The sequence below is a fragment of the Notothenia coriiceps genome, unplaced genomic scaffold, assembly GCF_000735185.1.
Source record: "Notothenia coriiceps isolate Sejong01 unplaced genomic scaffold, NC01 NC01_scaffold00034379, whole genome shotgun sequence".
Classification (NCBI taxonomy): domain Eukaryota; kingdom Metazoa; phylum Chordata; class Actinopteri; order Perciformes; family Nototheniidae; genus Notothenia; species Notothenia coriiceps.
In genome coordinates this window covers 1,929-29,247 of record NW_011367080.1, presented here as the reverse complement: position 1 = coordinate 29,247, position 27,319 = coordinate 1,929, and the positions used below count along the sequence as shown (strand labels likewise).

The 27,319-nt window shown below is 40.3% G+C and overlaps 2 protein-coding genes across 3 annotated transcripts; one reads left to right on the top strand and one right to left on the bottom strand.

Moving 5' to 3' along the window:
* The first annotated feature begins 1,162 nt into the window (after positions 1–1,162).
* On the top strand, positions 1,163–27,319 carry LOC104962151 (phosphatidylinositol 4-kinase alpha-like). Of its 2 annotated transcripts, XM_010790550.1 has the most exons (54): positions 1,163–1,275; positions 1,831–1,924; positions 2,176–2,264; positions 2,352–2,424; positions 2,512–2,774; positions 2,867–2,933; positions 3,158–3,303; positions 3,416–3,481; positions 3,582–3,678; positions 3,786–3,977; positions 4,095–4,195; positions 4,423–4,552; positions 5,130–5,259; positions 5,363–5,458; positions 5,576–5,759; positions 6,707–6,810; positions 7,047–7,215; positions 8,168–8,218; positions 11,857–11,965; positions 12,507–12,643; positions 12,751–12,884; positions 12,977–13,059; positions 13,149–13,219; positions 13,306–13,430; positions 13,507–13,588; positions 13,874–13,957; positions 14,249–14,338; positions 14,719–14,838; positions 15,583–15,597; positions 15,742–15,834; positions 16,379–16,535; positions 16,649–16,776; positions 16,889–17,047; positions 17,251–17,402; positions 17,679–17,786; positions 17,896–18,023; positions 18,124–18,282; positions 18,520–18,599; positions 18,736–18,935; positions 19,601–19,691; positions 20,617–20,784; positions 21,825–21,878; positions 21,987–22,107; positions 22,403–22,532; positions 23,534–23,677; positions 23,788–23,858; positions 23,951–24,057; positions 24,165–24,269; positions 24,358–24,483; positions 24,588–24,708; positions 25,655–25,814; positions 25,897–25,986; positions 26,098–26,181; positions 26,284–27,319. In XM_010790550.1, exons 1-54 carry the CDS (start codon positions 1,177–1,179, stop codon positions 26,333–26,335), a joined length of 6,189 nt encoding a protein of 2,062 aa, XP_010788852.1. In that variant the 5' UTR covers positions 1,163–1,176; the 3' UTR covers positions 26,336–27,319. The 2 variants fall into 2 exon arrangements, with proteins under 2 accessions (XP_010788852.1, XP_010788853.1); XM_010790551.1 differs by lacking the exon at positions 15,583–15,597.
* Positions 8,061–11,517, bottom strand: serpind1 (serpin peptidase inhibitor, clade D (heparin cofactor), member 1). Its single transcript, XM_010790549.1, has 7 exons — positions 11,473–11,517; positions 11,028–11,298; positions 10,065–10,708; positions 9,806–9,954; positions 9,577–9,701; positions 9,292–9,436; positions 8,061–9,179 (listed from the first exon to the last, which is right to left on the bottom strand). Exons 2-7 carry the CDS (start codon positions 11,288–11,290, stop codon positions 8,988–8,990), a joined length of 1,518 nt encoding a protein of 505 aa, XP_010788851.1. The 5' UTR covers positions 11,291–11,298; positions 11,473–11,517; the 3' UTR covers positions 8,061–8,987.

The following is a 27,319-nucleotide window of genomic DNA, read 5'->3' as shown; positions in this document are numbered from 1 at the left end:
AAGTAAGCCGCTGGTTCCCTCGAGAAAAAGCAATGGGATTTCTCCACAGGGTTTTGGAAAATAGCTGGAAATAAGGTCTGTGGAAAAAAAACCTGTTTGATAAATGCACGTTTTGTTCACCCGGATAATCTCCACGTTTTGTTACCCTACTTTTATAATTTTCGAATCATAAATCTAATCGATAGATTATAAAAGGGTTTTAGGACGCGTTACTGTAACCTTCTCTCCCTCTTCTTCTCATACTCCCTGTCACTCTCCTTTAACTCCTCCGGTGACTTTCTTTTATTTGAAGATTGTTTTTTGCCCGGCGCTTGGCCGGTTACCGCTGGTATTAAAAACATTTAGGTGAATGGTTAGGTGGCGCGATAGTCTGTAGTGAAGGAGCGCGCTCCCGCTCACGGGAGCCTGCTCGCGCTGCGCTCCGCAGCAAACAGCTGTTTGCTTTTCACCCAACAACGACAACCGCCTCACGAAACGCTATGTTGTAGCGTTAATAAACGAAACAATTTAACTAAATTGCTAGTCAAAATACCAATACCACAGGACACATTTTTTTTTTTAAAGCAATATTTTTAGTGGCCCGAGCGGGCAAGTGGAAAGTACGTTATGCTGGCCCGGGGTGTCTAAATAGTGCTTCCGGGCCAGCGGGCCATTTATAATGCAGAGCCCTGAAAGGGTGTTTACTTTTATTCAATTATTAATGTAAATGTATTACATCAAGGGCAGAAAATTAGGCAGAATACAAATTTAAAAAAATGTTAGTAATGAATGATAGTAACATACAGTAGTCTAAATTGTTATTTAGTGTAGCCTAAACTTTAAACTTTATCCCCTGGAGGAATGTAGACTGATAAGGTAGAAGCAAAACAGACACTAAAAAACAATATACAAATAATAAAGAAAGAATGGTATGTTCTCTATGTAAGCCAAGACCAGTGTACATAAATGTTTTGTAATGTGCAAAATCAGTGGTGCAGTTTCCTGATATTCCTGTTACGGTATATCTTTTTGCAAAAATCCAAACTTTATTTTAGAACATGCAGTTACTCTCAAACATATCCTCAAATTCAACACTGCTCTACCTGACAATTACTTTTGATTTATCTTTATCTATATTGATTTGTCTTATCAAGATTATAATTTGTTTTGCTCTTTCAGATCCAGAAGCTACAATGCATGTGTCCTGTGGAAGTCCATGGTGTGTTCACTCTAGATGTGCGTCGCAGAGATGCTGTTATTGCGTTGGCTGTGTTTCTGGTGGAATCTGGCTTACAGGTGGGTGGTGATCAGCGAAAAGATTGTGATGTTGTTGAGCTTTTTTAACACAGAGCGTGGATATCAACATCTCCTAAAATGTCATCGTTAGACTCATGACAACAAATCAATCTTATGGTTTAAAGTCCAAAATGTATCCATAGTTTATTACATATCGATGCCATAACCTGTTATATCTAATAGAAATAATTAGTTTCATTTTAGTTGTATGACTCTGCTTTTTCCGCCCCTCAGCAGGACTACACCTATATCACCATAATAAGCTTATTTCCATAATCCGATTAAACTGGTGATTAGACATGCGCTGCCCATGTAAGCCTCTAATCTCATCAGACTTTACTGCCATCTCATTAGATAGAGATGGTAAGTTCACTTTTTCACATTAGAGTGTTATTTGACATTTTATTTCACTCAGATCTGGTTGTAGTCGGACTTAACAAGGCTCCATATACAGTATCTTTGATTTATCAGTGCAATTAAGGCAAACTAAAGTGCTGCTCTGTGCCAACAAGTGCAGTGGTTTGTGGTGTGTAATGTTCTGCTTCACTCTGGCAGCACAAAGACATACTTGTTTCCTACTTGCTGAGCCTACTGAGAGGGCTACCACGGGTCCAATGGATCGAAGAGAGCTCGGGAAAGAAAGGAAAGGGTGAGTACAATCCTCTTATAGTGGGCCCTTTTGTTTTACATAGCTTCTATAAACTTAATCCATCATTGAACCTATAATGTATCGTAATATAATATGTCTAATTATTCTGACAAATGTCCAGTACTAGCTAAAGACATCATTAGATAGTATTTACATCCAATGTCTTTATAAATTGCAATATCTTGCTGCACACATACAGTAGGTGACATCTAACAGAATGATTTGTGTTTCTGTTGTTCTCTGCTCTTCAGAATTTCTGCCGGTTGCAGAAAACTTCAGCTTCTGTCTAGTGACTCTTTTGGCAGATGTGGCTCAGAGGGACCCAGAGTCTCGACAAGAGGTCAGCCTAAAAATTGCTGATAATAATAACTCATTCTAAGGTTAGGCCGCATTGCAGTGAAGTGCTAAGTTATTGTTTCCCCTTCAGATCCTGAACACTTTAATGGAGGTCATGCAGTCATTGCAGGACATGTGCCAAACACCTGATAACCACGACAAAGGTACACACACACACGCACACACACACACTTACACACAATGCCATTACAAATGTCCTTCAAAATATAATGCTCTCTTTTTGTCTCCAGTCTATTTGTGCAGATATATTGTCCCAGGCCTGCTCGGCATGACTCGGGCATTTGGCCGCTACAGCTACACAGAGGAATCCTTGTTGTCCAAGCTGTTCCCCAAAGATTCGCCTCAGGCCCCCTGCGTCGCAGAGGAAACTGAGGGAGTGCGGCGCAGATCCTTCAATGATTTTCGCTCTATCATGCCATCCTCACTGCTTACGGTGTACCAGAATGACACTTTGCGCAGATGCACAGGGACCACCCTCGACCCGTCAGCACTGGTGTGTGTTTGAATGACAAAAATTGACTTTTGATGACTTTATGATTGTCATTTAGTGTTTAAAGAAATGTCCTATTATGTGCTGTCTCATAGGCCTGTAAAGATTCAGGAGGCCACTCACCCTGCTCTCCTACAACCCCTGGCCCCCATTACTTTGAAGGTACAAGCCAAAAAACAAGAGCTTCTTTTTTAAGATTGTGTTTGCCAATGTAAACCTAGATTTTGTCAACTAAGTGTGGCTTATTATTGTGAGCAATACACACTATGTAACAATGAGGTACTTGCAAATTGCTTATCTGTACTTGTGTATACCCTAATTTGAATTCCTTGCTAAGACATATTATGTCTTCAGGATTGTTTTGACTGTGGGCTCTTCCATTTCAGGTGCTTACCTCCCAGAAAGCAGCACAGTAGATCCTGACGTCTATTTCTCAACAGTAAGCTCCAGTTTCTCAGTGTCTCCTCTCTACATGGGAGCTGAAAGTGAGGTGGAGGTGCCCATTGAACTGCTCCGACAGCTCCTGGCAATGGTACAGTAGCCCACTCCCCATTTACCAAGATACTGCAGATGTTGTCTCTCATCTGGTATACATACAGAATATCGCATCTTTATCTGTTGTTGTGTATGTTGTCGATTTACAGGTGAAGAAGTTTGTTTCTGACTCGTTTTTGAATGCTCTCAACGACACTATGACTGAAGTTACAGAGGTAACTATTTTAACAAACATTGTAAATGCTGATTTTTAAAGTTAAATTGCTGCCAGTTAAATAATCTTATATGTAATTTTCTTTTCTGTTTGTTGTTAAGTCTAATCCTGGAATCAACCTCTATTACAAAACCTTCAGTGACACTCTCTATGTGTGTGTGTTCAAAATGCTGCGGGACACACTATACTACATGAAAGGTAAAGCATCATAAATAGCTTATTTGTTCTCAAGACACACAGTCAGGATCAGGCGTTTTACTGTGGCTTATCAAATGGGGACCTACATTTCTCTTCATGTTTCTCAGACCTGCAGCCAGCATTCGTACGGCAGGTGCATGACTTTGTACTGGAACAGTTCAGCAGCAGTCAGTCGGAGCTGCAGCGGGTGCTCCATGACGCGGTCGGCGTGACGGTGGAACAGAGCCCCCTCAAGCTCCGTTGCCAAGCCAACGCTGCCTGCGTAGACCTCATGGTGTGGGCAGTCAAAGATGAGCAAGGTAATTGTAGCAGAGCCTGAGCCTAGCATTGTGTTCAGATGTCATGATCAGATACTGGATTGTGTTTATTTATCCTGGTTATATCCATTGTCTTTCCTGGTTCCTTTTTTTATCAAGGCGCTGAGAATCTTTGCACCAAACTATCAGAGAAGCTGCAGTCGAAAACATCCAGTAAAGTCATCATCGCTCACATGCCACTGCTCATCTGTTGCCTACAGGTATAAGAATACGTTAACTGTTACAGATACTAGTTCATCTTTTTTGTTTCCAAAGTTACTTGACTAAAAGAAAAGAAAATATTTAATATCGGTTATCCTGGTGAATAAATGGGCTAAATCACACGATTGCCTGGTATGAAACTGAAAAACTTGCATATCGTATGTTTTCTTTTCTTTTTTGAGTATTACATTTTTCTTTTTTCCGCTTGCCTCTCCCTCTGTTTTAGGGTCTGGGTCGTCTGTGTGAGAGGTTTCCAGTAGTTGCTCACTCTGCCACAACCACTCTCAGGGATTTCCTGGTGGTTCCATCCCCTGTTCTTATAAAGCTCTATAAGTATCACAGTCAGTACAACACAGGTACAGATATTTATTTACTATTTGGGGTAAACCAGTGACTCCTGTTTGAAACTCAAATGAGTAAGCCTATAAATGGCTACACAGCGGCTGTAGTTTTGGAATTTGATAATTACCTTTCAACAGCATGTAGATTTCACAATTTGAATAACATTTACCTTCTTAAAAAAGTGAATGTATCGAAGATATATCCAGCATAAACCTCTTAATCCTTAATACAGCACACATGATCAGAGCCAAAAGTGAACAGGAGTAAAGTGCTGTAGCTGATGACAATACTGTTATGTCAATAACAGCGTCATTGTACATTCAGCCCTCATCTACTATTGATCTTAACAGAGAGTTCATTGATGAGCTGCTATAATTACAGACAACCGGAAATGCATTCCAGGATTTTCAGTAGTTGCTCATTTGTTAGATTATTAAATATGTCATGCCCAATTTGTTACTACAATTAGCCTTTTTATTTTCTGTGCAGGTTCATGTTTTATGCAATGTTTAAAATCGTAAAAGGTTCCAAATAGCTTGTTTTAATGCTCTTTTTGTTGATGTTTCTTGCTTTGTGTTCTTACTTTTTAAGCCACTGGAGATATCAGGATAAATGTGACTAATGAGCACTTTCAGTCTACCTTCAACCTGCTGTCAAACAGGAAAGATCAGCCGTCAATGTACGAGCAGCTCAGAGACATTTCCATTGACAACATATGCAGGTCAGACACAAACACTCGCTATGATAATAAAATATGATTTTATGGTGTGTTTATTTACACAAATTGCTCATCTTTTTAATCCCTGTTCCATTTCTTCTCTAAGATGTCTGAAAGCTGGCCTGACCATGGATAATGTGATAGTGGAGGCTTTTCTGGCTAGTTTGTCTAACCGACTGTACATCTCACAGGAGAACGACAAGTGAGCAACACCATTGGTTGAAATAAAAATAGCTCCATTGTGCCTTTTATATCAGTGGAGATTTTGAAATCCTTGACACTACAGCTGCTGTAAATATAAAACTTGTCTTTCTGCCAGGGATGCCCATTTGATCCCAGATCACACTATTCGAGCACTGGGTCACATTGCAGTGGCTCTGAGAGACACTCCTAAAGTCATGGAGCACATCCTACAAATCCTTCAACAGAAGTTATGCCAGCCTCCATCCCAGCTGGATGTACTCATCATCGACCAGCTGGGCTGCATGGTCATTACAGGAAATGTGAGTTCAAAGATACAATACTGACACATTTTTTGAGAATTTTGCCTCCATTATTGAATGTGTTTTGGCTGAAAAGGGCAAAATGTAACCAACATGGAAATATTTAAATGTGTAAACCCCTGTTATAGTTGGAGGGGAAATGCAGTTATTTGCGTGAGATTGACATGTTAATTACAGTTGCCTAAAAGAAGCAATGCTACCCTTGTTTCTTAACCCAGAGAGGCTGGCATGCCACAATTACTAGGAATCTGACGGCTGCTGTTTCCTTGCTCAGTGCTTTGTGCATTAATAATAGGTTCCAGTGTTCTGCTATGGGGGGGGTTGACGGCGGAGTACCCAAAGTGCAATAGACAACAGTTAACAAAGGACTGGAAAAGGGGCTGACTTCATGCAGCAGACACTTGCTAATAATTTGGTAGCCAATAGAACGATCCAACCTCTTCAGTCGTGATATTTATATCTGGGCTCTGGGAATCAGCCAATACATATAGTGTATATGTATATAATGTATACAGTGTTTCATTGTTAAGCTGTATGCCTCACTGTTTGAACTTGACTGGGATCATTATTTTTTGTGTCAAACAACATGGCTTGACTTAAACATTGCTTTCCTTACTTTGTATTATTATAATGTAACAAATACATTGATATACATTTATATATAGTTTTTATTTATTTTTCAAATGTTCAATTGTACACCAGCTACCTGGTAAGAGTCTTCAAAGCAAGACATACAAATGTCAGTATATCATATACTACTTGTAAAATAAGAACATAGTTTTAAATCAGCCCCATTGTCATCGATTCCAATCCAGCTATTTGAGTCAGTTTTGGAGGATCCCTAAAATTATTGGATTTAAAAATGTTTTTATAAGCTAACACACACATTTTCTTTCAATTTCTTGCCTTCACAGTTTTACTCTAACGTCTGTTGGTCTGTCCTGTAGCAATACATCTACCAGGAGGGGTGGAACCTGTTCCAGCAGATCAGTGTGAAGGCCAGCTCAGTGGTCTACTCCTCTACCAAAGACTACAGAGACCACGGCTACAGGTCAGCATCTGCTTTACCCTGTTCACAGATCTACCAGCTTTCCCAGCTTTGTTCATCTTTGCCACTGCTACTTAATTGAAGTAGATTATAAGAGCATATTCTCCTACATTTCTGTTACATCATGTGTTCTGCTATAATCTTTAGAGCACATTCGATATAGAACAATATCATTTGGTTTGTGTCTACATTTACTTTGTTAAACTGTCCCCTCATCTATCCTGTGTTTTGCCCCCAAGGCACTGCTCTCTGGCAGTGATAAATGCTCTGGCGAACATCGCAGCCAACCTGCAGGGGGAGCAGCTGGTGGATGAGCTGATGGTGAACCTTTTAGAGCTGTTTGTTCAACTAGGCCTGGAAGGAAAGAGAGCCAGTGAGAGGGCCTCAGACAAGGGGCCAGCGCTGAAAGTAAGTGCCTAAATACACTGAACAAAAATATAAATGCAACACTTTTGTTTTTGCTCCCATTTTTCATGAGATGAACTCAAAGATCTAAAACACTTTCTATATACAAAAAAATAACCATTTCTCTCAAATACGGTTCACAAATCTGAAAAAATCTGTGATAGTGAGCACTTCTCCTTTGCCGAGATAATCCATCCCACCTCACAGGTGTGGCATATCAAGATGCTGATTAGACAGCATGATTATTGCACAGGTGTGCCTTAGGCTGGCCACAATAAAAGACCACTCTGAAACGTGCAGTTTTGCTTTATTGGGGTGGTCTGGGGGGGTCCGAAAACCAGTCAGTATCTGGTGTGACCACCATTTGCCTCACGCAGTACAACACATCTCCTTCGCATAGAGTTGATCAGGTTGTTGATTGTGGAATGTTGGTCCACTCCTCTTCAATGGCTGTGCGAAGTTGCTGGATATTGGCAGGAACTGGAACACGCTGTCGTATACGCCGATCCAGAGCATCCCAAACATGCTCAATGGGGGACATGTTAGGGTTAGGGTTAAACTGACTGGTTTTCGGACCCCCCCAGACCCCCCCAATAAAGCAAAACTGCACGTTTCAGAGTGGCCTTTTATTGTGGCCAGCCTAAGGCACACCTGTGCAATAATCATGCTGTCTAATCAGCATCTTGATATGCCACACCTGTGAGGTGGGATGGATTATCTCACTATGCTCACTATCACAGATTTGTTCAGATTTGTGAACAATATTTGAGAGAAATGGCTATTTTGTGTATATAGAAAAGGTTTTAGATCTTTGAGTTCATCTCATGAAAAATGGGAGCAACAACAAAAGTGTTGTATTTCTATTTTTATTCAGTGTACATCTAAAGTCTAAACACAACAGGAAGTTGATAGCAGCAATGTTGGTAGATTGCTAATCCCTCTTTGTCTCCCTCAGGCATCAAGTAGTGCTGGAAATCTGGGAGTCCTCATTCCAGTGATTGCTGTGGTGAGTGTGTGATTTCTATAAAAACTGCTGCACCTTTGGAGACAATTTCCATTAATTTAAAACAAGAATTTGTGTTGCAATACCCACCCAGAGCACAGTTAAATCATCTACAGCATGCGAGAGCTTCAAGCGAATCCAATTGTTTAGTGAGCAATTATCTCTATCGACAAATATTTACCCTGTTAGCTCCTGTACAAATATCTGTGCCACGAGTTCACTGCCGGAGGTTATTAGAACTATGCTTTCTTACTATTAACCTGTCATTACATGAGGTAAGTTATATGAAATTGGTTTTGTATTAAATATATATGTTTATGTGTATAGAAAAAAATACTCCTTTTTTTCGTTAACACTCTTATTTTCATAGACATACCTATCTAGTACATTTATATATTAGTTTAATACCCCTTTATTGTTTTTTATTTTGTCTTTCTGCAATTATTACAGTTCGGCATTAGGGTAATGACAGTCATACAATATCATCTCTTTTTAGCACATTTCTCCTCTTGCCTCATTGGAAAAGATAAAACATTAACAGAGAGAAAACAAATACCCGTTGAGTCACTCCAACAGGGTCACAACACAGAATTTGAAAAAATAATGACTTGATGTTACATGTAACAAACTAATAGAAGTAATTATGAAACAAAACAACACCCCAGCTATTATAGGGTTGTATTATATCATAGTGTTTAGGATGGGTGTTCTGACCAAACATTGACTGTCTGGTATATTTTAGCCATTTATATATTATACTTTTGGGTAAAGTTTAGTTCTGTGAAGGGTTGACGACCCGACCCATGAACACAAGGCAGTCTGTGCGATGTTCGTAGATCAGGAAGAGGAAGGGACGGTCCACAATGAAGCGGATCTGAGAGGAGAGGGGCATGAAGCCCACCTGGGTCAGAGCAGCAGCCTCAGTCCCCTCTTCGTTCACAGTGATGGTTCCCTGGTGCTTCAGCTGTGGGGGAGACCAGGAAACTTCCATTATTTTAGAAAGACTTTGCATTGCCCACAACAACATCAACACTTTATTTTGATATGTGCCTCATGAAAGATTAACTCTTACTCACCCAGTTCATGGAAATATTTTCAGTGGTCATTCCAGAGAAATCTCCACTCTCCTGGAACAAGTCAGTGAGGCCCATCTCCTTCAAATTGGGAATCAAGTCATAGTTCTGCTCCAGTTTAAAACGAGGTAACACCACCTCTCGAGTCCTGGAGGAAGGCATAAACAAGTTTCCTCATGGTTTAGTTTTTAAATATCCGCTAGTTCTAAACATTTTCACCAGAGCGTTAAACTAAAAAGAAGAACTGTGTGCTTTCTTAGCTATCCGGTTCAGGAGAATGCTGCTGACCTGTTTGTCATATTTTTGATCCACTTTTCGACAACTGTGGGAGAGATCTCCTGCTCCAAAGTCCTCATGCCAGTGATCTTTGTAGGCAAGGCAATGAGCATGCTGATTTGTCCTGTGTAGGGGAGCTGAGAAGAAGAACGTTTACGTCATTGTTATGCGGCACAGTAGCGTTTTTATGTCCACTATTCGAACGCCAAGTAAAACATCTTTTTAGTGTGAGGCCACCCACCTGTAGGATGTCGCACTCTAGTTCATGGTCGGAAGCAGCAAGATAGTTCCCCTTGTTGGTCATCATTGGCACGCGAACATTTGTCTTTTCATTAACTCGGAAGTTGCGATAGTGAGTCATTTCTTTGGGGAATTTCTGTTCCCATGTACCTTATTATACAAACAAATAGTCATACGTTAACTTTGCGATACGAATAACCAAAGAAACCAGACAAATGTTATGTTTGCCTCTTAAAGAAGTGAATGGACAGTTGACTCACCTTTGAAGTACAGGTAGTTGAGCAGCATCAGCACCATGTTTGGGTCCACACTCTTGAGCCCTTCCTTGATCAGCCCTTTGGTCAGCTTTTGGATGCGGTGATTGGCCTTCTTCAGGAAGGCCTGGTCCCTGAAATCCACTGACTGCGGCTCTGCAAAATAATAAGCCTTTGTCTCTGTGCGGAAACTATCTTTCACCACGACATCCTTCTTTACGTAGACATCGTTCACGGAGCGTAGCGTGTAGCCAAAGTTCCTCCTGAAGAGCCTGTGCGTCAGCTTCCTGAACAGCTTGTGCACTGTTGTGTTGTCGTAGTGATGGCTAGCATTGACAAACTCTGCGAATCCCAAAGCTTTGTAGATCTGATCCTGGGTTCCCGGTCCTGCTCCTAAAGACATCATCCCCATGGCAACAGATATACCAACAGGGGCGAGCAGGATGTTGTCGGTCTGGTTGACGTCATTACGAAGACTTCTATAGAGGTTGAAACCGAAATGTGCGTTAACAATGTTGAGGCGTTGGAGGCGAGAGCGAGCGTGGAACAGCCGCAGGAGTCTAGCCCGGCGGATCTTTGGGTCGGAGGGTTCGGCAAAGATGTCGATGTCCGGGGCGGGGGTGGCGATCTCATCTATCTCATCCCCTTCACTGAAACATAAAAGAAACTCGTAATCCATAAATTCACTGATAGAATGACTCTATATTTGTTTTAAAAGACCTTTGAATTATACAGTAGCTGCTTTAAAGGTCACTGATCATTTTGTTATGGTTGAACATTTTATTCTACACAATTCAAAAGTTTATATACAATTTCATACATATACATATTTACAGCAATGACGACAGAAAAATATCATCAAGTATAAAACAGACAATTTACAAGTAAATAATAAGAGTTGTCTCTGTCAGGCCTACAAAAAGCATTTTTTTTACTTCATTTCTTTACACCTCAAGTGTTAGTACTCACGTATAGTCGTCATCACCCGCTGCCAGGATCTTATCAAAATCAATATAATCTTCATCCTCAAAATCATCAAAAACTAGGTCATTAGTGACAGTGTTTTCTTTGTGGAACTCCAAGGGGATGTCCTCAATATCCACTGCCCCCCCAGACTCAAAGCCTCTGGGGACCTCTTCAGGGTCAGCGAAGTGAGAGCTGAGCTCTTTGATCTCAGCATGGGACGGACTGACCAGCAGGCAGGCCACAGAGAGGACTGAGATGACCCACATGCTGAAGTCTGAGGCAGAAGGAATAGACATTTAGTTTGGCCTAATTAATAATCTGATCAACATTTAGAAGATTCGATAAATATCCGTTTAAATAACTCTGTAGGATCAAAGTTATCAAAGATGTATTGAAGGTTTTAGGTTAAAACTATCATAAAAGCTGTTTATTTCTGTAAATCTCTTACCTTTACTGTGTACTGCTGGGAAGTGCTCTGTTGCTTCTGTTTGTGGGACTAAGAGCAACGAATTGAATACAGAACTGAACTTTGATATGGGCTTCTCCTGAACAAATAGACCAAATCAAACAGAGCAAAAAGTGCTGTGACTGACTAAAACTCTTCACAATTCAGCAAATACAATCAATACTCATTCACTGGTGAAGGGCTAGTTGTCTGGTAGGAGTTTTATGCAGTTGTTAATGTAACTGTTATTTGTATATCTTTATTTAATACAATGAGCAGCATATCGAAAAAAATGTAATCTGATGTATGTATTTGAAGGACTTCTTTAACAAAGTGCGTTAGTTCGAGTAATGCATTTTTTAATTTACATTATATTCGTACTCACAGTTGACCAGACGACTTCCACCAATCAAAGAGGCCAAGCCCAGGCTCCAGAAGCTCTTCAGGGACTTCTGGTTGTACTCGGTGGTCATGGGTTTTGCTGTGGAAGGATCAGGTGAGCAAGAGGAACACTTCCAGAAGTACCCTGAGTTTGTTCACTGAGTCCATAGCTTCCCAAATCCTTCCCTGTTTAATGTAGATGTTTTGTAACTCAGCTGTGCAGATGTGATGAAACACCTTAAATAACATTTCGGAAATATATATCATGCCAAATGGGTAGATTTGGACAGATGTTGACAGATGTATCTACCTAAGTACAACCAAAAACCCAAATACAACCAAAAACATACTGAAGAGTGTATTATCAGTTACTGCAGTCCACTGACTCCCTGTATTTCTGGATGTGGATGTACTGTATGTGGATGTATGACTGGACACACTAACAGTCCATCTTCAAATCTACAAAGACTATCTCCAGCAGTGCAGTAACGCACTCAAAGCAGCCCGGTCTAATTACTACTCACAACTCATTCAGTCTGGCTCCAGCAACCCCAAGCGTCTGTTCTCCACCATCAGCAACTCCACCTGCACACTTGACCCAATGCCCTTGGGCATTATATTATTATTATTATTATTATATATACTTGTTTTTTCAGGGCTTTGGCCAGAGGAGTGGTATGAAGGTGTGTGTGAGATTGCCACCACGTCTCCTCTTCTCACCTTCCCCAGTGGAGAACCTCTTCGCTCCGAACTGCAATACAACTCTGCCCTGAAGAATGATACAGTCACGCCGGTACAGGGTTCAAAATCCAGACTTTTTTTGTAGTGAGGTATTTAAAAAATACTTTGGAATCCAGTTACAACAGGAATATTGTTTAAATCTCCATCTCTGTCCACCAGGCTGAGTTGAGCGAACTGCGATCGACCATCAGCAATCTTCTCGACCCGTCTCCTGAAGTCTCTGCCCTCATTAACAAGCTAGACTTTGCCATGTCCACATACCTGTTGTCAGTCTACAGACTAGAATACATGAGGTCAGCTCCTTTACACTCATGTGTCTGGTAAACATTTAAGTGTTTTAATCATTTAAGTCAAATCATGAAACTTTGTAATATTTATTTTTCAGGATGTTGCGATCCAATGATCCTGACAGGTTCCAGGTCATGTTTCGATACTTTGAAGACAAGGCCATCCAGAAAGACAAATCTGGTAAGCGCTTAACAACCGTCCATCTCCGGCTGTTCTTTCCCCTCGTGTCGTCTAAGTCATTTTCTCCAATGCCTTTTTTCTCTTCTCAGGCATGATGCAGTGCATCATTTGTGTTGGCGATAAGGTGTTTGATGTCTTTCTCCTGATGATGGCTGAGAAGGTAGTTAAATTGAATGTCATCGATCCTTATGTTTAATTTTTTGGTATCATTGAATTACAATTAATGCATTCTTATCATGTTATTAGCCCAAGACCAAAGGGCATGAGGAGGAATTAGAGCGACATGCCCAATTCTTATTGATCAACTTCAACCACACCCACAAGAGGATCCGCAGAGTCGCGGACAAATACCTTTCTGGTTTGGCTGAGACGTAAGTGTTGATGAAAGTTTGGCCTCCATCATGGTTTATACAGTTTCATATTTATTATGTGCTTTATCTCTACCAGATTCCCCCATCTGCTTTGGAGTGGTCGTGTGTTGAAGACCATGTTGGACATCTTGCAGACTCTCTCGCTGTCACTAAGTGCTGTGAGTACTGGTGTGGAATATTTAGTGGTGGCCAGTAACTCATCAATTATAATACAATAAAAATTATTCTGAAATGTCTTGTTTTGCAGAATGACTACTTTTACTTTTTGTACATTTAAGTATGTTTTAGGATCCTTATAGTTTGTACTTTTATGAGTGTATATATACGTTTTTGAAAGCATTACTTTTAATTTTAACAGAGTATTTCTACACTGAACTATTGCTACTTTTTGATAAGAACTTCATCCACTTTGGTGAATATTTTCCTCTTTTCTGTTTATTTAGGATATCCACAAGGATCCGCCTTACTATGACATCCCAGACACTCCGTACAGGATCACTGTTCCTGACACCTACGAGGCCCGAGAGGTGAGTTTAGACTGGTATTACACTGATGACCATTAGAGGACAGCAGAGTATCAGTTTTAAAGACAGTAGTGGTCTCTTACTTCTCACTCTGGATTGTTTCATATGTTCATCAACTTCATTTGCGTTTAATTAAATGTGTTGTGTCCATGTTACATCATTTATATGACTAACTGAGCTTATTATAATTATGAAAGAAGAGTCTGCCTAATTAAGATTTATTTGAAATTTGATTCTCCAAAAACCCCTCTCTGAATTTATGAACACAATTATGGTTTCTTTTTCTCCTTGCAGAGCATAGTGAAGGACTTTGCTGCCCGCTGTGGTGAGATCCTGAAAGAGGCAATGAAATGGGCCCCTTCAGTCACCAAGTCCCACCTACAGGTGAGTTCCTTCTCCTTTATTACCTCAGAGTGGAGATCTTCTCTTTGAGGTCAGAAAAATCTGCAGATATGGGAATTGTAGCTACTTTTAATTTAGTCAAACAAAACAGAAGTGTCTATACAGTAAGTAAATCTAAAAAAGTCAGTGATGATCTTAATGAAAGTTAAGATACCATAAGTCTTAACTTCACTTCTGACTTTGGTTTTGTTTGTAATTTAAGCAATCAGTTTAATTACTTATAGAAGTAAAACAGAATACCTAAAATAACTTGAATTAGTTTTTTGAAAGAAACAGTTCATTGTATATCTTTAATGGATCAATGTCCCTAATATTCTGCATCTCTAAGTATTTCCTGTTTACTCCCTTTTTCTGCTGTGCAGGAATACTTGAACAAGCATCAGAACTGGGTATCAGGACTGTCCCAGCACACCGGCCTGGCCATGGCCACGGAGAGCATCCTTCACTTCGCAGGCTACAACAGACAGAGTACCACACTGGGCGTGAGTCTCACACACATTAAGGCATCTTGTAGCTTACACTCAATCCCTTTCCTTACTTAAAGAAGGTGTTATTCCAACAACATTAATGGTGATAATCAAATAAACATTAACATAAATAAACACAACAACACAAGCACAATTTCTGATTTTACAGCCTTACCAAAGATTTTGAAGTACAGTCAAACATTGTTCAGAGCATTGAGGATGCTTCAGGTTCCTACCTTTGGCCCTACAGGCTTTTTAATTTGTTGCTTACTAACATTATCCAACATGGCTTTTTCAGTTAAAACATTTGCTATTTATTTACTTCAAAATAGTCTAAGCCTTTGCAGTTTTGTTAATACTGAACAGAAACGCCTTGTATCTGTTTTACACATATATGTGTTTTCTATATTGCATAGCCTTTTAAACATTGTGAGTCTAATTGTTTAGTTGCTTGCTTTCAGCATCGTTTGTCCATGTGTGCATGCTTACTAGTCTGTATGACATAATTTTTGCTTGCTATACATTGCCTTTATGTTCTTGGGCTTGAATTCTGCTATATGTGTCTTTTCATTTGCTTCATTTGTTTTATTTTGTCTTTATTAAACTGCTCCGAACTACCTACCTGGTTGCTTGGCTGGTTTGCGGATTTGCTGGTTGCCTGGTTACTCACCTGCAATGGACTGGTGGGTTGGTTGGCTGGTGGCCCATTTGGCTAACTGGTTATGCTGGTGCTGTCCTCCACCATGTGGCCAACCATAGGCTGCTTTCCCTCAGGTTGGTCTGAACTCTAAATGCAGAGAGTCAGGGCTCAGGCACGATACCTTCAGTATAGCAAGTGTTAGGGTACAGCTACGTTTCTACTTTTGCTAGCTTGGGACTGTGTGGCCCTATGTGGCCCCTAACTGTGTTTGTCATCAGACCACCCAGCTGACAGAGAGACCAGCATGTGTGAAGAAGGACTACTCCAACTTCATGGCGTCCCTCAACCTGCGCAACCGCTACACAGGAGAGGTGAAGTTCTAAAGGGACAGTTCACTCCAAAATTGGAAAATACATATTTTTCCTCTGATCTTTACTGCTATCTTTCAATAGAAAGATTGTTTTGTGTGAGTAAATATCATCCATAGAGATGTCTGCACTCTTTCCAATATACTAGAGCTAGATGGCACTCTGCTTGTGTTGATCAAATTGCAAAAAAATACACAACAATTCTACAGCATTTTCTTCATCATGAACCAGTTACTCATGTAAGAACAATTTGTGTTGTATTGAACTACAAACCGGCAACTGTATTTCCACTCAGAGGGAAGCGTGCACCTACTAATTTGAGTGCCATCTAGATTTTATTTGAGACATCTTTACAAGCTATAAATCTCCATCTCCAACACTCGTCATACCAAAACCAAACAACTAGAATGATAAATAGCACTGCAGATAAGAGGAAACAAATGTATTTTTGATTTTGGGGGGAAATTACCCTTTTTAATATTTCAAAATTAAGACTTTCCTTGGCATGTAGTATGATTCAAACCGGTCTGTTTTATGATCTGTGTAGGTGGCTGGTATGATCCAGTTCTCAGAGGCGACTCACAGCCAGTCAGACCTCAACAAGCTGATAATCCTTCAGATGACCAGCGCTCTGGACAGGAAAGACCCAGAGGCCTTCACCCAGTCCATGTTCAAGATGGCCGCTCTGCTTATTACTACCAAGAGTGAGCAGCTCTGCCGCATTTAATTTTGCTTATATAATAACGCTTTTCAGCAAAAGTACTGCTTTTCTTTGTTACAATTCATCATGTTTCAGTTTCTATATTTTCTCTTTCAGACTGCAACCCTCAGCTCCTGCACCATCTGTGTTGGTCCCCTCTGAAGATGTTTACCGAGCACGGCATGGAAACTGCTATCGCCTGCTGGGAATGGCTCCTGGCTGCACACAATGGGGTGGAAGTGCCAGTATGTATATTTTCCACTTTTTAAAAGTCAGCATTTCTTCTAATTGATATGTATTTTTGTTTTAGATGGATTCAATGAATGTTCTTCTATTCCTATCTACTTTTCTATGTAGTTCATGCGTGAGATGGCCGGAGCTTGGCAAATGTCCGTAGAGTTGAAGATGGGTTTGTTTTCGGTGGCTAAGGTAGAGGCCGGCCCTCTGGCTGTATCAGAGGAGAGTCAACCTGCCCCCTGTGAACCTGACATCATCCCTCACTTCCTCTGGATTGAGGTCAGTGACAGGCAGACATAAACTATGCCTTTTGTATGTTTTCTATTTTTGAGATAATGTTATTTCATGTACCGGTAAATGAAAAAATGCACAGGTGATGCAAAAGGTTCTATCATTTGATGTATTTTTCTATCAGTTGAGCTAATTCTTTTTAGTGTTGGAATCGTCCACCTCTTTATTTCTTCTCTCTGCTCTCCCTCCAGTTTCTGGTGCAGAGGTTTGAGATAGCCAAGTACAGCAGTGCTGACCAAGTGGAGATTTTCACCGCCATTTTGCAGAGATCTCTGAGTCTGAGCGTCGGAGGACCCAAAAGCAGTCTGAACCGACATGTTGCTGCCATTGGACCAAGATTCAGGTACCTTGGCCCTTCAGCAAATTCATTAAATCCCTTGGAGGCAACAGTTTTACCCTTTCTAACATTTCACCCTACTTTGTAGGGTTATTTGGCCTCTTTCTCACCAATAAGGCATTACATGGCACCACTTGATTCATTAGGTTTTTCTAGTTTTGAATGATACCAGTATGTTTATCCTGCCATCAAAACTGACCCTACAGCATAAATAACAGTATGATGTTCAGGGGCAAAAATAACAAATCCTATAATATTGTGTCATACCTTTTGCTTTTTTAGACTGCTGACTCTGGGTCTGACTCTTCTGCATGCTGATGTTGTGACAAATGCCACCATCAGAAATGTTCTTCGAGAGAAGATCTATTCTACGGCTTTTGACTACTTCAGGTGGAATTTCTTTTTTTCTTATTTGTTTTTTTAGTAAAACAGAAAACTCAATTTCAGTATGATTTAAACCTTTATCTCTCTCGTGTTTGCCAACTTTGTCTTTGTGTAGCGTCACTCCCAAATTTCCCACCCAGACGGATAAGAGGCTGAGAGAAGACATCAGTATAATGATCAAGTTCTACGCCAGCATGCAGTCTGACAAGAAATATCTGGCGGCCAACCAGCTGGTTCCCCAAGGTTCAGAAGACTAGTCTTTCAGTAATCAGACCTAAATTGGAATTTCTACACAACCCCAGAATTCTCACTTTATATGTGGATTTCCTTTTCCTTTGTGTAGATCCCCAAGACATGTCTGTGAACAGCCTGTCGGTGGTGGCAGGGGCCGACAGCCGGAGCAATCTGGATGCAGCTATGGGCCAGAGGCAGCAGGTGGCTCAGGGATGGATCAATACCTACCCTCTGTCCTCGGGGATGTCCACCATATCCAAGAAATCCGGTAAAACATCTGGATGTTAAGCCTAACCCTCTGAATCCAACGTGACTTCAATGCTCCATTTACTTTTTACTCACTCTTTTTTTCCAATGCAATATATTGAGAGGTTCATAAAGCTAACATGGTCACATGGAAACTCAACCTCCATATGCTTCTTTTTATATACAAATAGGTCTTCATTTATAAAATATCCCCACTGTCAGAATGTATTACTGATTAATTGTTTCTGTACTGTTTCAGGACTGTCCAAAAAAAGCAGCAGAGGAATCCAGCTGCATAAGTACTACATGAAACGCCGGACCCTGTTATTGGCTTTACTGGTATTTACATGTTCAAAATCATTATATATTCTATAAGTATGTGGTATTTGAGAAAATATAACTATCCTGTCTCTGCACTTAATCTTTATTTACTGATTATGATTTTGAGTCCCATTCCCTGTATGTCTCTTTTCAGGCCAGCGAGATTGAACGCCTGACAATATGGTACAACCCGTTATCCACTCCGGAGCTTGCCATTGCCACTGAACAGTCGGTGGAGACCAGCATTAATAATTGGAGGTCCAAATACATCAGTCTGACGGAGAAACAGTGGAAGGACAACATTAACCTGGCCTGGAGCATAGCCCCGTACCTCGCCCTGCAGCTGCCTGCCAGGTACACAGAAAACGGAAATGCAATGTATACCCAATGTTCATTAATGTCAAACTGAAAGTTCCCTAGAGTTTGTCTGACACATTTGAACATCTGAAAAGATTCAATAATTCATAATTTGAGCATTAACAATGTTGAAAGTTTGAAAAGCTTTAAAAGTGAAACTGTATACCTTTATGCACATTGTTGCTTACTATTGCAGTGAGAATTATTTTAATAACAAACTTCAACATGACAAAGGTAACAAAGAATTCACAACTGTGATATAATCTCACTCACCATTAATTTAGCCCAGTCTTAGCTATATGAAAATATCCTAAATATGGAAAATGGCAAACCCAACGGCAAAAATGCTAATATAAAGAGGCGAAACCCCAAGTGGCACAGCTCGTTCCAAAACAAGAGTGAGTCTGTTGTTGAGTTAACATTTTAAGAGTTGTGTTTGTACCGTTTAATTAACAAAAATAGTTCTTCTTATTCTGAATCTAATATGAATAATTATTTTCACCAATAGAAGGCTGAAAATGAAAAATATGAATTTGGCTAGTCTATGAGAAGGATATGGCTTAGTCAAACATAAAAGTAAATGACACACCTATGCAATTGATCCAAACCCATAAAATCCTTCATTTGGCATGCAGCTATAATGTTTTGTATTTGTTTTTCAGGTTTAAAAACACAGAGGCGATTGTCTCTGAGGTGACTCGCCTTGTGCGAATGGATCCGGCTGCTGTGTGTGATGTTCCTGAAGCAGTCAAGGTGAGTTCCTCCGCTCGCCAACACAAACACAGTGCTTTTATTCTGAAGTAGTTTTGTGCAAATCACAAAAAAATGAGTTAGACAACGACAAACAGACACAGAGTTTGTCTAAGTTCTATAACCGACAATGGGTTTCGACCATCGACGTTCAAGTACCTTGAAAAGATACAAAATATGTCACACCACCATGAAGTTCTTAATCTGGTTCTGGTCTATTCTTATATATTTGTTCAATATGTTTCCTGCACTGACTATTCCTTCAAATTGTTTATGTCTTGGTTAAAGTGCTCTTTTGGGCCTCATTATATTGAGCAATTACAATCATAATTCATTCCAACCATAGCCATAGACTCAAACACCATTATCCAAATAGACAGGAAGTGTAAGGGTGGTGTTATTGACTGCTGTTGAATCTCTTTGACTTTAAAGATGCTTTATGATCTCATGTGACTTTTTAGGTTATTTGGTCATTGACTTTTGAAGTTGAAAGTTAAAACAAAAGTTAAATGGAAGAAAAAAGTAGTTGCCTTCAAGTTACCATATTGAGTCACTTGAGAGGTCGGTGTTGTTGAAGTCATCTTCTCCCTTCAGCTTCCTATAGTCCTCTTTATTTACTTCTAGCCGACTGAGCTCTTAATGAGCCTCGTACCTGTGAGAGGAAGGAGAAAGGGAGGCCGAGCATGTCCTTCCCCAAAGGCCACCATCCTTTAACAGATGATCCTCCTTGACATCTCACAGTTGTTAGTTTCAGTCATTTACGTGACTAATAAACACAGTTTCCTCTGGAGGCTTGTTAGCACACCGGCAGGCTCAGGGTCATAACCTCGCATCTGATTGCTGTCAAATCTGATATGTTGATATGGATCCTGTAATGCATGCCGACCATAATAGTTGAACCTTGTTGTCTTTTTCCCCCCCTCTTAAGTTCCTGGTGACGTGGCACACGATTGATGCTGATTCCCCAGAGCTGAGTCATATCCTGTGCTGGGCCCCCGCAGACCCCCCAACTGGACTGTCCTATTTCTCCTCCATGTACCCTCCTCACCCTCTGACCGCCCAGTACGGGGTCAAAGTTCTCCGCTCCTTTCCTCCTGTAAGTACGGCTCACATTCACATACAGATATTATCATCTCTGTTGCAACGAACCTACCAATTCTTTTCTGAAGTAGCATAAACTATTAAACACCCTCATGACCTAAGTTTTCAGGTGTCTATTATTGTAATGAATATAACTTATGGCAGTGTTGGAAAGTAACGTGTACTTAAGTACTATCTTTAGCTACTTCCTCCACATTTCAAGTGAATTTTTTTTTACAATATTTTTTACAACCTTAGTTACTGGTTATATTGTAGACCCAGATTAATGATGAAATGTATAGTCAAATATAAATGATGATGTATTAATATAGGTTAGGTAAAGAGTCACTGCACAATTAACCACGCTGTATGCAGAGTTATTAAAATAAGCTTTTCCTTCATTAGCTGCAATATTAAAGTAATGTACACATAAATCCATGATAATTATATAATATATATTTCTGATATGATACATTTTCCATGATGAGTAGTTCACTTCTGATATTTTAGGTACATTTTGATGCTGATAATTTTTCAGTAAAATGTAAAGGTGGGGTAGGTAAGTTTGAGAAACCGGCTCGAGATACACTTTTTGTTATATTCCATGGAATGCTCTTAACATCCCGATAGCAATGAATATCTGAAGTGCTTTGACAAAAAATCCATAAAAAAATGTCATCCGTGGAAGCCGTAGCGCTGTAAAAAGCACGACCAATCATTTTAGCCGGCCCGGCTAAAATAACTGGATGGCCGACCTGCCTGTCAGCCTTCCATCTGTGCACAAACTTATCTCGTGCCCTCATTGGTCATGTGCGCGTTCGTGTGTGTTGGAGGAGGGGCTCTGTAAGGAAGAGGCAGAGCTGGTTTCTCCAAAAGTACATACCCCACATTTAACAGAGTATTGCTACACTGTCCTTGACATTATAACTTATTATAAGCTCCAGGGATGCCCCTATTATTTATTGGGGACATAGTGTTTCACTAACAACCATGAAATGTTTATGGTAGCCCTTTTTTTCACCTGTTGGTAACATTTTTTCTCCACCATTTTTTTAGGATGCCATATTGTTTTACATTCCTCAAATTGTCCAAGCTCTTCGTTACGACAAGGTAAATATATTTTCTGACTAAGCAAGTGCTCTTGAATGTGGGTTATCTTCAGATCTCCAAATGATCAGATCTTTCCCTGTCTTTCTCCCCTGTTACACCATCATGTAGATGGGTTATGTGCGAGAGTACATCCTGTGGGCCGCTCAGAAGTCTCAGCTTCTCGCCCACCAGTTCATCTGGAATATGAAGACCAACATATTCCTGGACGATGAAGGAAACCAGAAAGACCGTGAGATATTGACCTATACTATTTATTTGGATGTGCATATCATGTGACTCCAACACATAATATTGGTTTTATGTCATTCGAACAGTCATTTATTGATGGTCCTCAGGTTAAATCCCTGTGGTTAAGAGCGAGAATCGGATGTGAGCTAAATGTCCTCTGACTAGTCAATGAAACTGAGGAAGAAGATGCTGCTGAAGGACTATCTTTCTAATATGCAACCTTAAACTAACTTCCCTGCTATATATAACAGGTGAATGTATAAATGTAAATAACATTGGCCTTTCTCTCCCTGCAGCTGACATAGGCGAGCTCCTGGAGCAGATGGTGGAAGAGATCACAGGCTCTCTGTCTGGCCCAGCCAAAGACTTCTACCAGAGAGAGTTTGACTTCTTCAACAAGATCATCAATGTGTCAGCCATTATCAAGTATGAACACACCTTTTTGTTTGGCTAAATAGAGCATATTGGGCTTTATAATCCTGTTTTAGGTCATTTTATCACATCAGCATAGCACTTTCCATAGAAGCAAACTGGTTGGTTACAATTCAGCTATTCTTCGCGATTATTTTTCTATATTTAATCCAACCGTATTTATTTGATTGTTTCTTAACTGATTGAATACTTGAGTGTATTGGTTAAAAACATTTTTACGTTACTGTCTATTGTGAATTAATAAGGTTTTCCCCATCATAACCTTGATTTATTCATCTTCTCTCTGCTTTGCCAAAATGTTGCTTGATCTCATTATAGATGTGTTTTAGCTCTACCTCGCTATATCTAACTTTTATCTTCAATTGATTCCATGCCATGTCAAGCAACAATACAGTATGATCAGATTTATAATCCATTTTATAATCTGACTGGGAGAAAATAGAAACTATTTGAAGCCACTAGGACGCTGTTATTTGCTAAAGGCCTCAAAGTAGAACCAAAGTTTATCTTTTCTTTTAGACTGAACCCTCGAGGCGATCTGCAAGGTGTTTATGAAGTGATAACAAGTGATCCCCTGAGCCCATAGTGTTGTTCATTTCTCCACTTTGTTCCACCTGTGTTCTGCTCTCTAAATCCCTTTGTTGTTCATTTATTTGGCTGTAACGTCTCTTCGATTATGCACCGGTCGGGAAGTTTTCTGGCAGGTCCCATTATTGCTGGCTCTTACAGAGAGTGTTTTGCTCACCCACTTGAGGCAGACAAACCTCCCATCAGCCCTCATTACAGCACTAATTGCTGTCACCCTGGGGAGAAACTTACGTTGTCCCTTTGCTAACACTCTCTATTTTCTCCACCCCAGTGACTCCCCTCTGTGAATAACAGCAGAGCCCGGCTGTCACTTGTGGTCTGAAGTCATTCACTGAGATACCCATGCATGCTACTCTCCGTGAAGTGAGTCCTGAAGGTGTTCAAGTTGATTTGTTTGTCTTCATCAGACCTTTCCCCAAAGGCGAGGAGAGGAAGAAGGCCTGCCTGGAATCCATGGCCCAGATCCAAGTCCAACCTGGCTGTTATCTTCCCAGTAACCCAGAGGCCATCGTTCTGGATATAGACTACAATTCTGGGACCCCCATGCAGAGGTGGGCTTCAAAACCATCGTTTATAATGGTCAAACAATAACCACAAATCACAAATAAATATGAAAGCTTCACTAAACTCTTCTTGTCTTCTTGCTTTACTCTTTCTTTAGTGCTGCCAAAGCTCCTTACCTGGCCAAGTTCAAAGTTAGGAGGTGTGGAGTCAGTGAGCTGGAAAAAGAAGGTACTGATGATGTTTAACCAACATAAAGATTATATTTTATTTCTTGAATGTTGTGCGCAGACAAACAGCGTGTCTTGACATTTCCCCCTCAGGTATGCAGTGTCGCTCAGATTCAGTAGATGAGGCGAAGAGTGAAGAGGAGGCCAAGAGAATAAGCTGGCAGGCGGCCATCTTTAAAGTGGGAGACGACTGCAGACAGGTCTCAGTTTGACACTTCTCTCCTTTCCCTTACCACACTGCTGTGTCACATCCATTTTATAATCTTCCTTTGATTTCTTCAACATGTGGTCCTTTCTGTGTTAACAGGACATGCTGGCTCTTCAGATCATCAGCCTGTTCAAGAACATCTTCCAGCTGGTGGGCCTGGATCTCTATGTGTTTCCTTATAGGGTCGTGGCCACAGCCCCTGGAGTAGGTTCATATAAAACTTTTCCTATATTCCTCAATATTACTTCCTGACAGCAGTGACCTTATTCCTGTTTCTGATGTTCCACCGCAGTGCGGAGTGATCGAGTGCATCCCGGACTGCAAGTCACGTGACCAACTGGGCCGACAGACAGACTTTGGCATGTACGACTACTTCAGGAACCAGTATGGAGACGAATCCACACTGGCGTTCCAGAAGGTAAAGGGCACATCTCCCAATCTTTTACAGTCATAAGTCAGATTTCTACAACTTTAAATTGTATGTATTAATAGTATAAACTAATGCTCGCTCCCTCTTCTCAGGCACGGTACAACTTCATCCGCAGCATGGCAGCTTACAGCTTGCTGCTCTTCCTGCTGCAGATAAAAGACAGACACAACGGCAACATCATGCTGGACAGCCAGGGCCACCTGATCCATATCGGTACGTTTGTGTGCCCTTGAAGTTGATAAGCATGTGTGGATCTGATGTGAACTTTGAGCTGTACCATACTCAATATTGTCCAATCCAAGTCAGACAAATGGTTCAGTATCAGTGTATCTTCTCTTCAAACCAGCTTATTAATTAGTTACGTAAACATCTATATAAATCCCTATCACTGAATTACATGAATTATCAACCTTGAAAATACATTTAGTGACCAGTGTGTAGGATTTTAGGAAATCTATTTACAGAAATGTTATAAAATAATGATAACTATGTTTTTGTTTTTATATAATCACCCAAAAATAAGAATGGCTTTGGTTTTCTTACCTTACAATAAGCCTTCCCTATATACATTGGGAGCTAGTGCTCTTGCACAGAGTTGGCCATGTTGCACCGCCATATTTTCACAGTAGCCACGATGGACAACCCTATAGAGGGCCCTTTATGTTTATACATAACCTAAAGACCACCTTAGTTCTCCACAGAGCTTGTTAAGGAAGGGGTGAGTGTAGGGGTACTCAGTTGCAATATAAAATGTCTACACTAGATGTAGCAAGTTGACTTTAAAAATGTACTTTCTCTCTTAGAAATCTGTGGCTGTATCGAAGGGAGGACAATGCCTAAACACTTTTAAAAACTCTTAGTACTTTTTGGAGAATGACTTGTACCACTGGCTGTATTAAGGTTGTCAAAGTGAATTTCAACTTTAAAAATGTCAGTCTCTACCTGAGACAATAATGGGATTATAATTCTTGTAACCCAAGCTTTTATTTTGCATCGTTCTGACTGCAGCCTTTGAAGTGAAGTGAACCATTTGAAGTGTTTGTATTTGATTTCAAAGTGCCAGACATCGTCTTGATGCCACAATATGATACTAAAGCAGTAAAAACGAGTCCTAAGCCATCAGGTCAGTGTGTTTATTCCTGTGTTTGTGTGTTTTCAGACTTTGGGTTTATTTTTGAGAGCTCTCCTGGTGGGAACCTCGGATGGGAGCCAGATATCAAACTGACCGATGAGATGGTGATGATCATGGGAGGGAAAATGGAGGCGACACCCTTCAAATGGTTCATGGAGATGTGTGTGAGGGGATATTTGGCCGTCAGGTGAGTGTTGCTTAGTAAGTGTCCACTGCACCATAGAGATGGCTGACATGTAACATTAAGACACGTTTCTCTGGTGAATCAGGCCCTACATGGATGGAGTGGTCTCCTTAGTAACACTAATGCTGGACACCGGCCTTCCCTGCTTCAGAGGACAGACCATCAAATTGCTCAAGTGAGTCAGGCGTGTGGATGTGTCGGCATGTGTGTGTTAATGTGATAATGGCTAAGCAGTTTTATTGTAATTTGCTGTGGGTAACTAAAACTCTCTTTTCCCAACATATAGGCAGCGATTCAACCCTGGCATGAGTGAGAAAGACGCAGCTTCCTTCATCATCAAAGTCATACAGAATTGCTTCCTTAGCAACAGGTCAGCGCACAACCTAAAACAGATTCTTGTTTTATCATTTTTATTTAATTTTAATATGCATTATTAACTTTTGTCCGATTTCTCTTTTTCTATGTCTTACAGGAGTAGAACGTACGATATGCTCCAGTATTACCAAAACCAGATCCCATACTAAGCTGTGCCTCAGCATGTGCATATACTGGCTGGTACATGGTGTGCGTGCGTTTGCGTATGTGCCTTTGTTAATGTTTTCTGTTGTGGCTCATTGTTTCTGCTGTTTGTGAGATGTTCTCCTTTGTGTTTGATTCTTGTTTCTTCTCAAAACCATATTTTTCTTTATATAGGTTCTATTTATTATATTACGTTGAAATGTTGTTATTCATTTTTATTATATTATTGAACTAGCATCTTGACTTCTGTACTGTTGCTATTCTGCACATTCAGTAAATACTTAACCAGAGTTTGTGCCAATTCTAAATCACTTTAAATGTTGTGAATGTGGATTCTTAAAGCTGTTGATTTTAGATGGGGTTTGAAATGTAATTTGATACTTGAAGTAGCTGAAGTAGACCGGTTTCAGTTCCGACCAATGTGGCCTATTCTTTCATCTCGTACTGATTACTACTGTGCTTCTCTTTTTAATGGACCAGTCCCAGTTCTTTGATCTGTAGCATGGTACTTGTCTTGTATTTACCAGTGACGACTGTATATATGGAGTTACACATGTCTTTATTTTTAGGGATCCGTATTTGCAGTTCAGGAGAAATTATACTCAAGAGTTGGGACAAAATGCTCCGGCTGAGTTTTGTATATTTAGCCTTGCCAAAGGGGGAGAGAATATAATGCACATAAAGCATTTTTTATTTTATTTAAGGTAAAATACAGCTTGAATGTTGGGCAGTTGCATGAAGTTAAGTGTCAACGACCATGTAGCCTGTGTCCAATGTGGCTCTGGTGAAAGTTTCCTTAGTAATCCAAAGTGCTGTGCCTCATGTCCATATGAACGCTTAAGCCTCTCTGTAATGTTACTGACTGTAAAGATTTTGCCTCTTTGTATATTTATATTCATGGCCCATTTTATGTCTCCTTTTCTATCTTCATGCCTTTTTGAATGATACTGCATAAGATATGAAATAAATTAAAGATCTATTAACTTTAA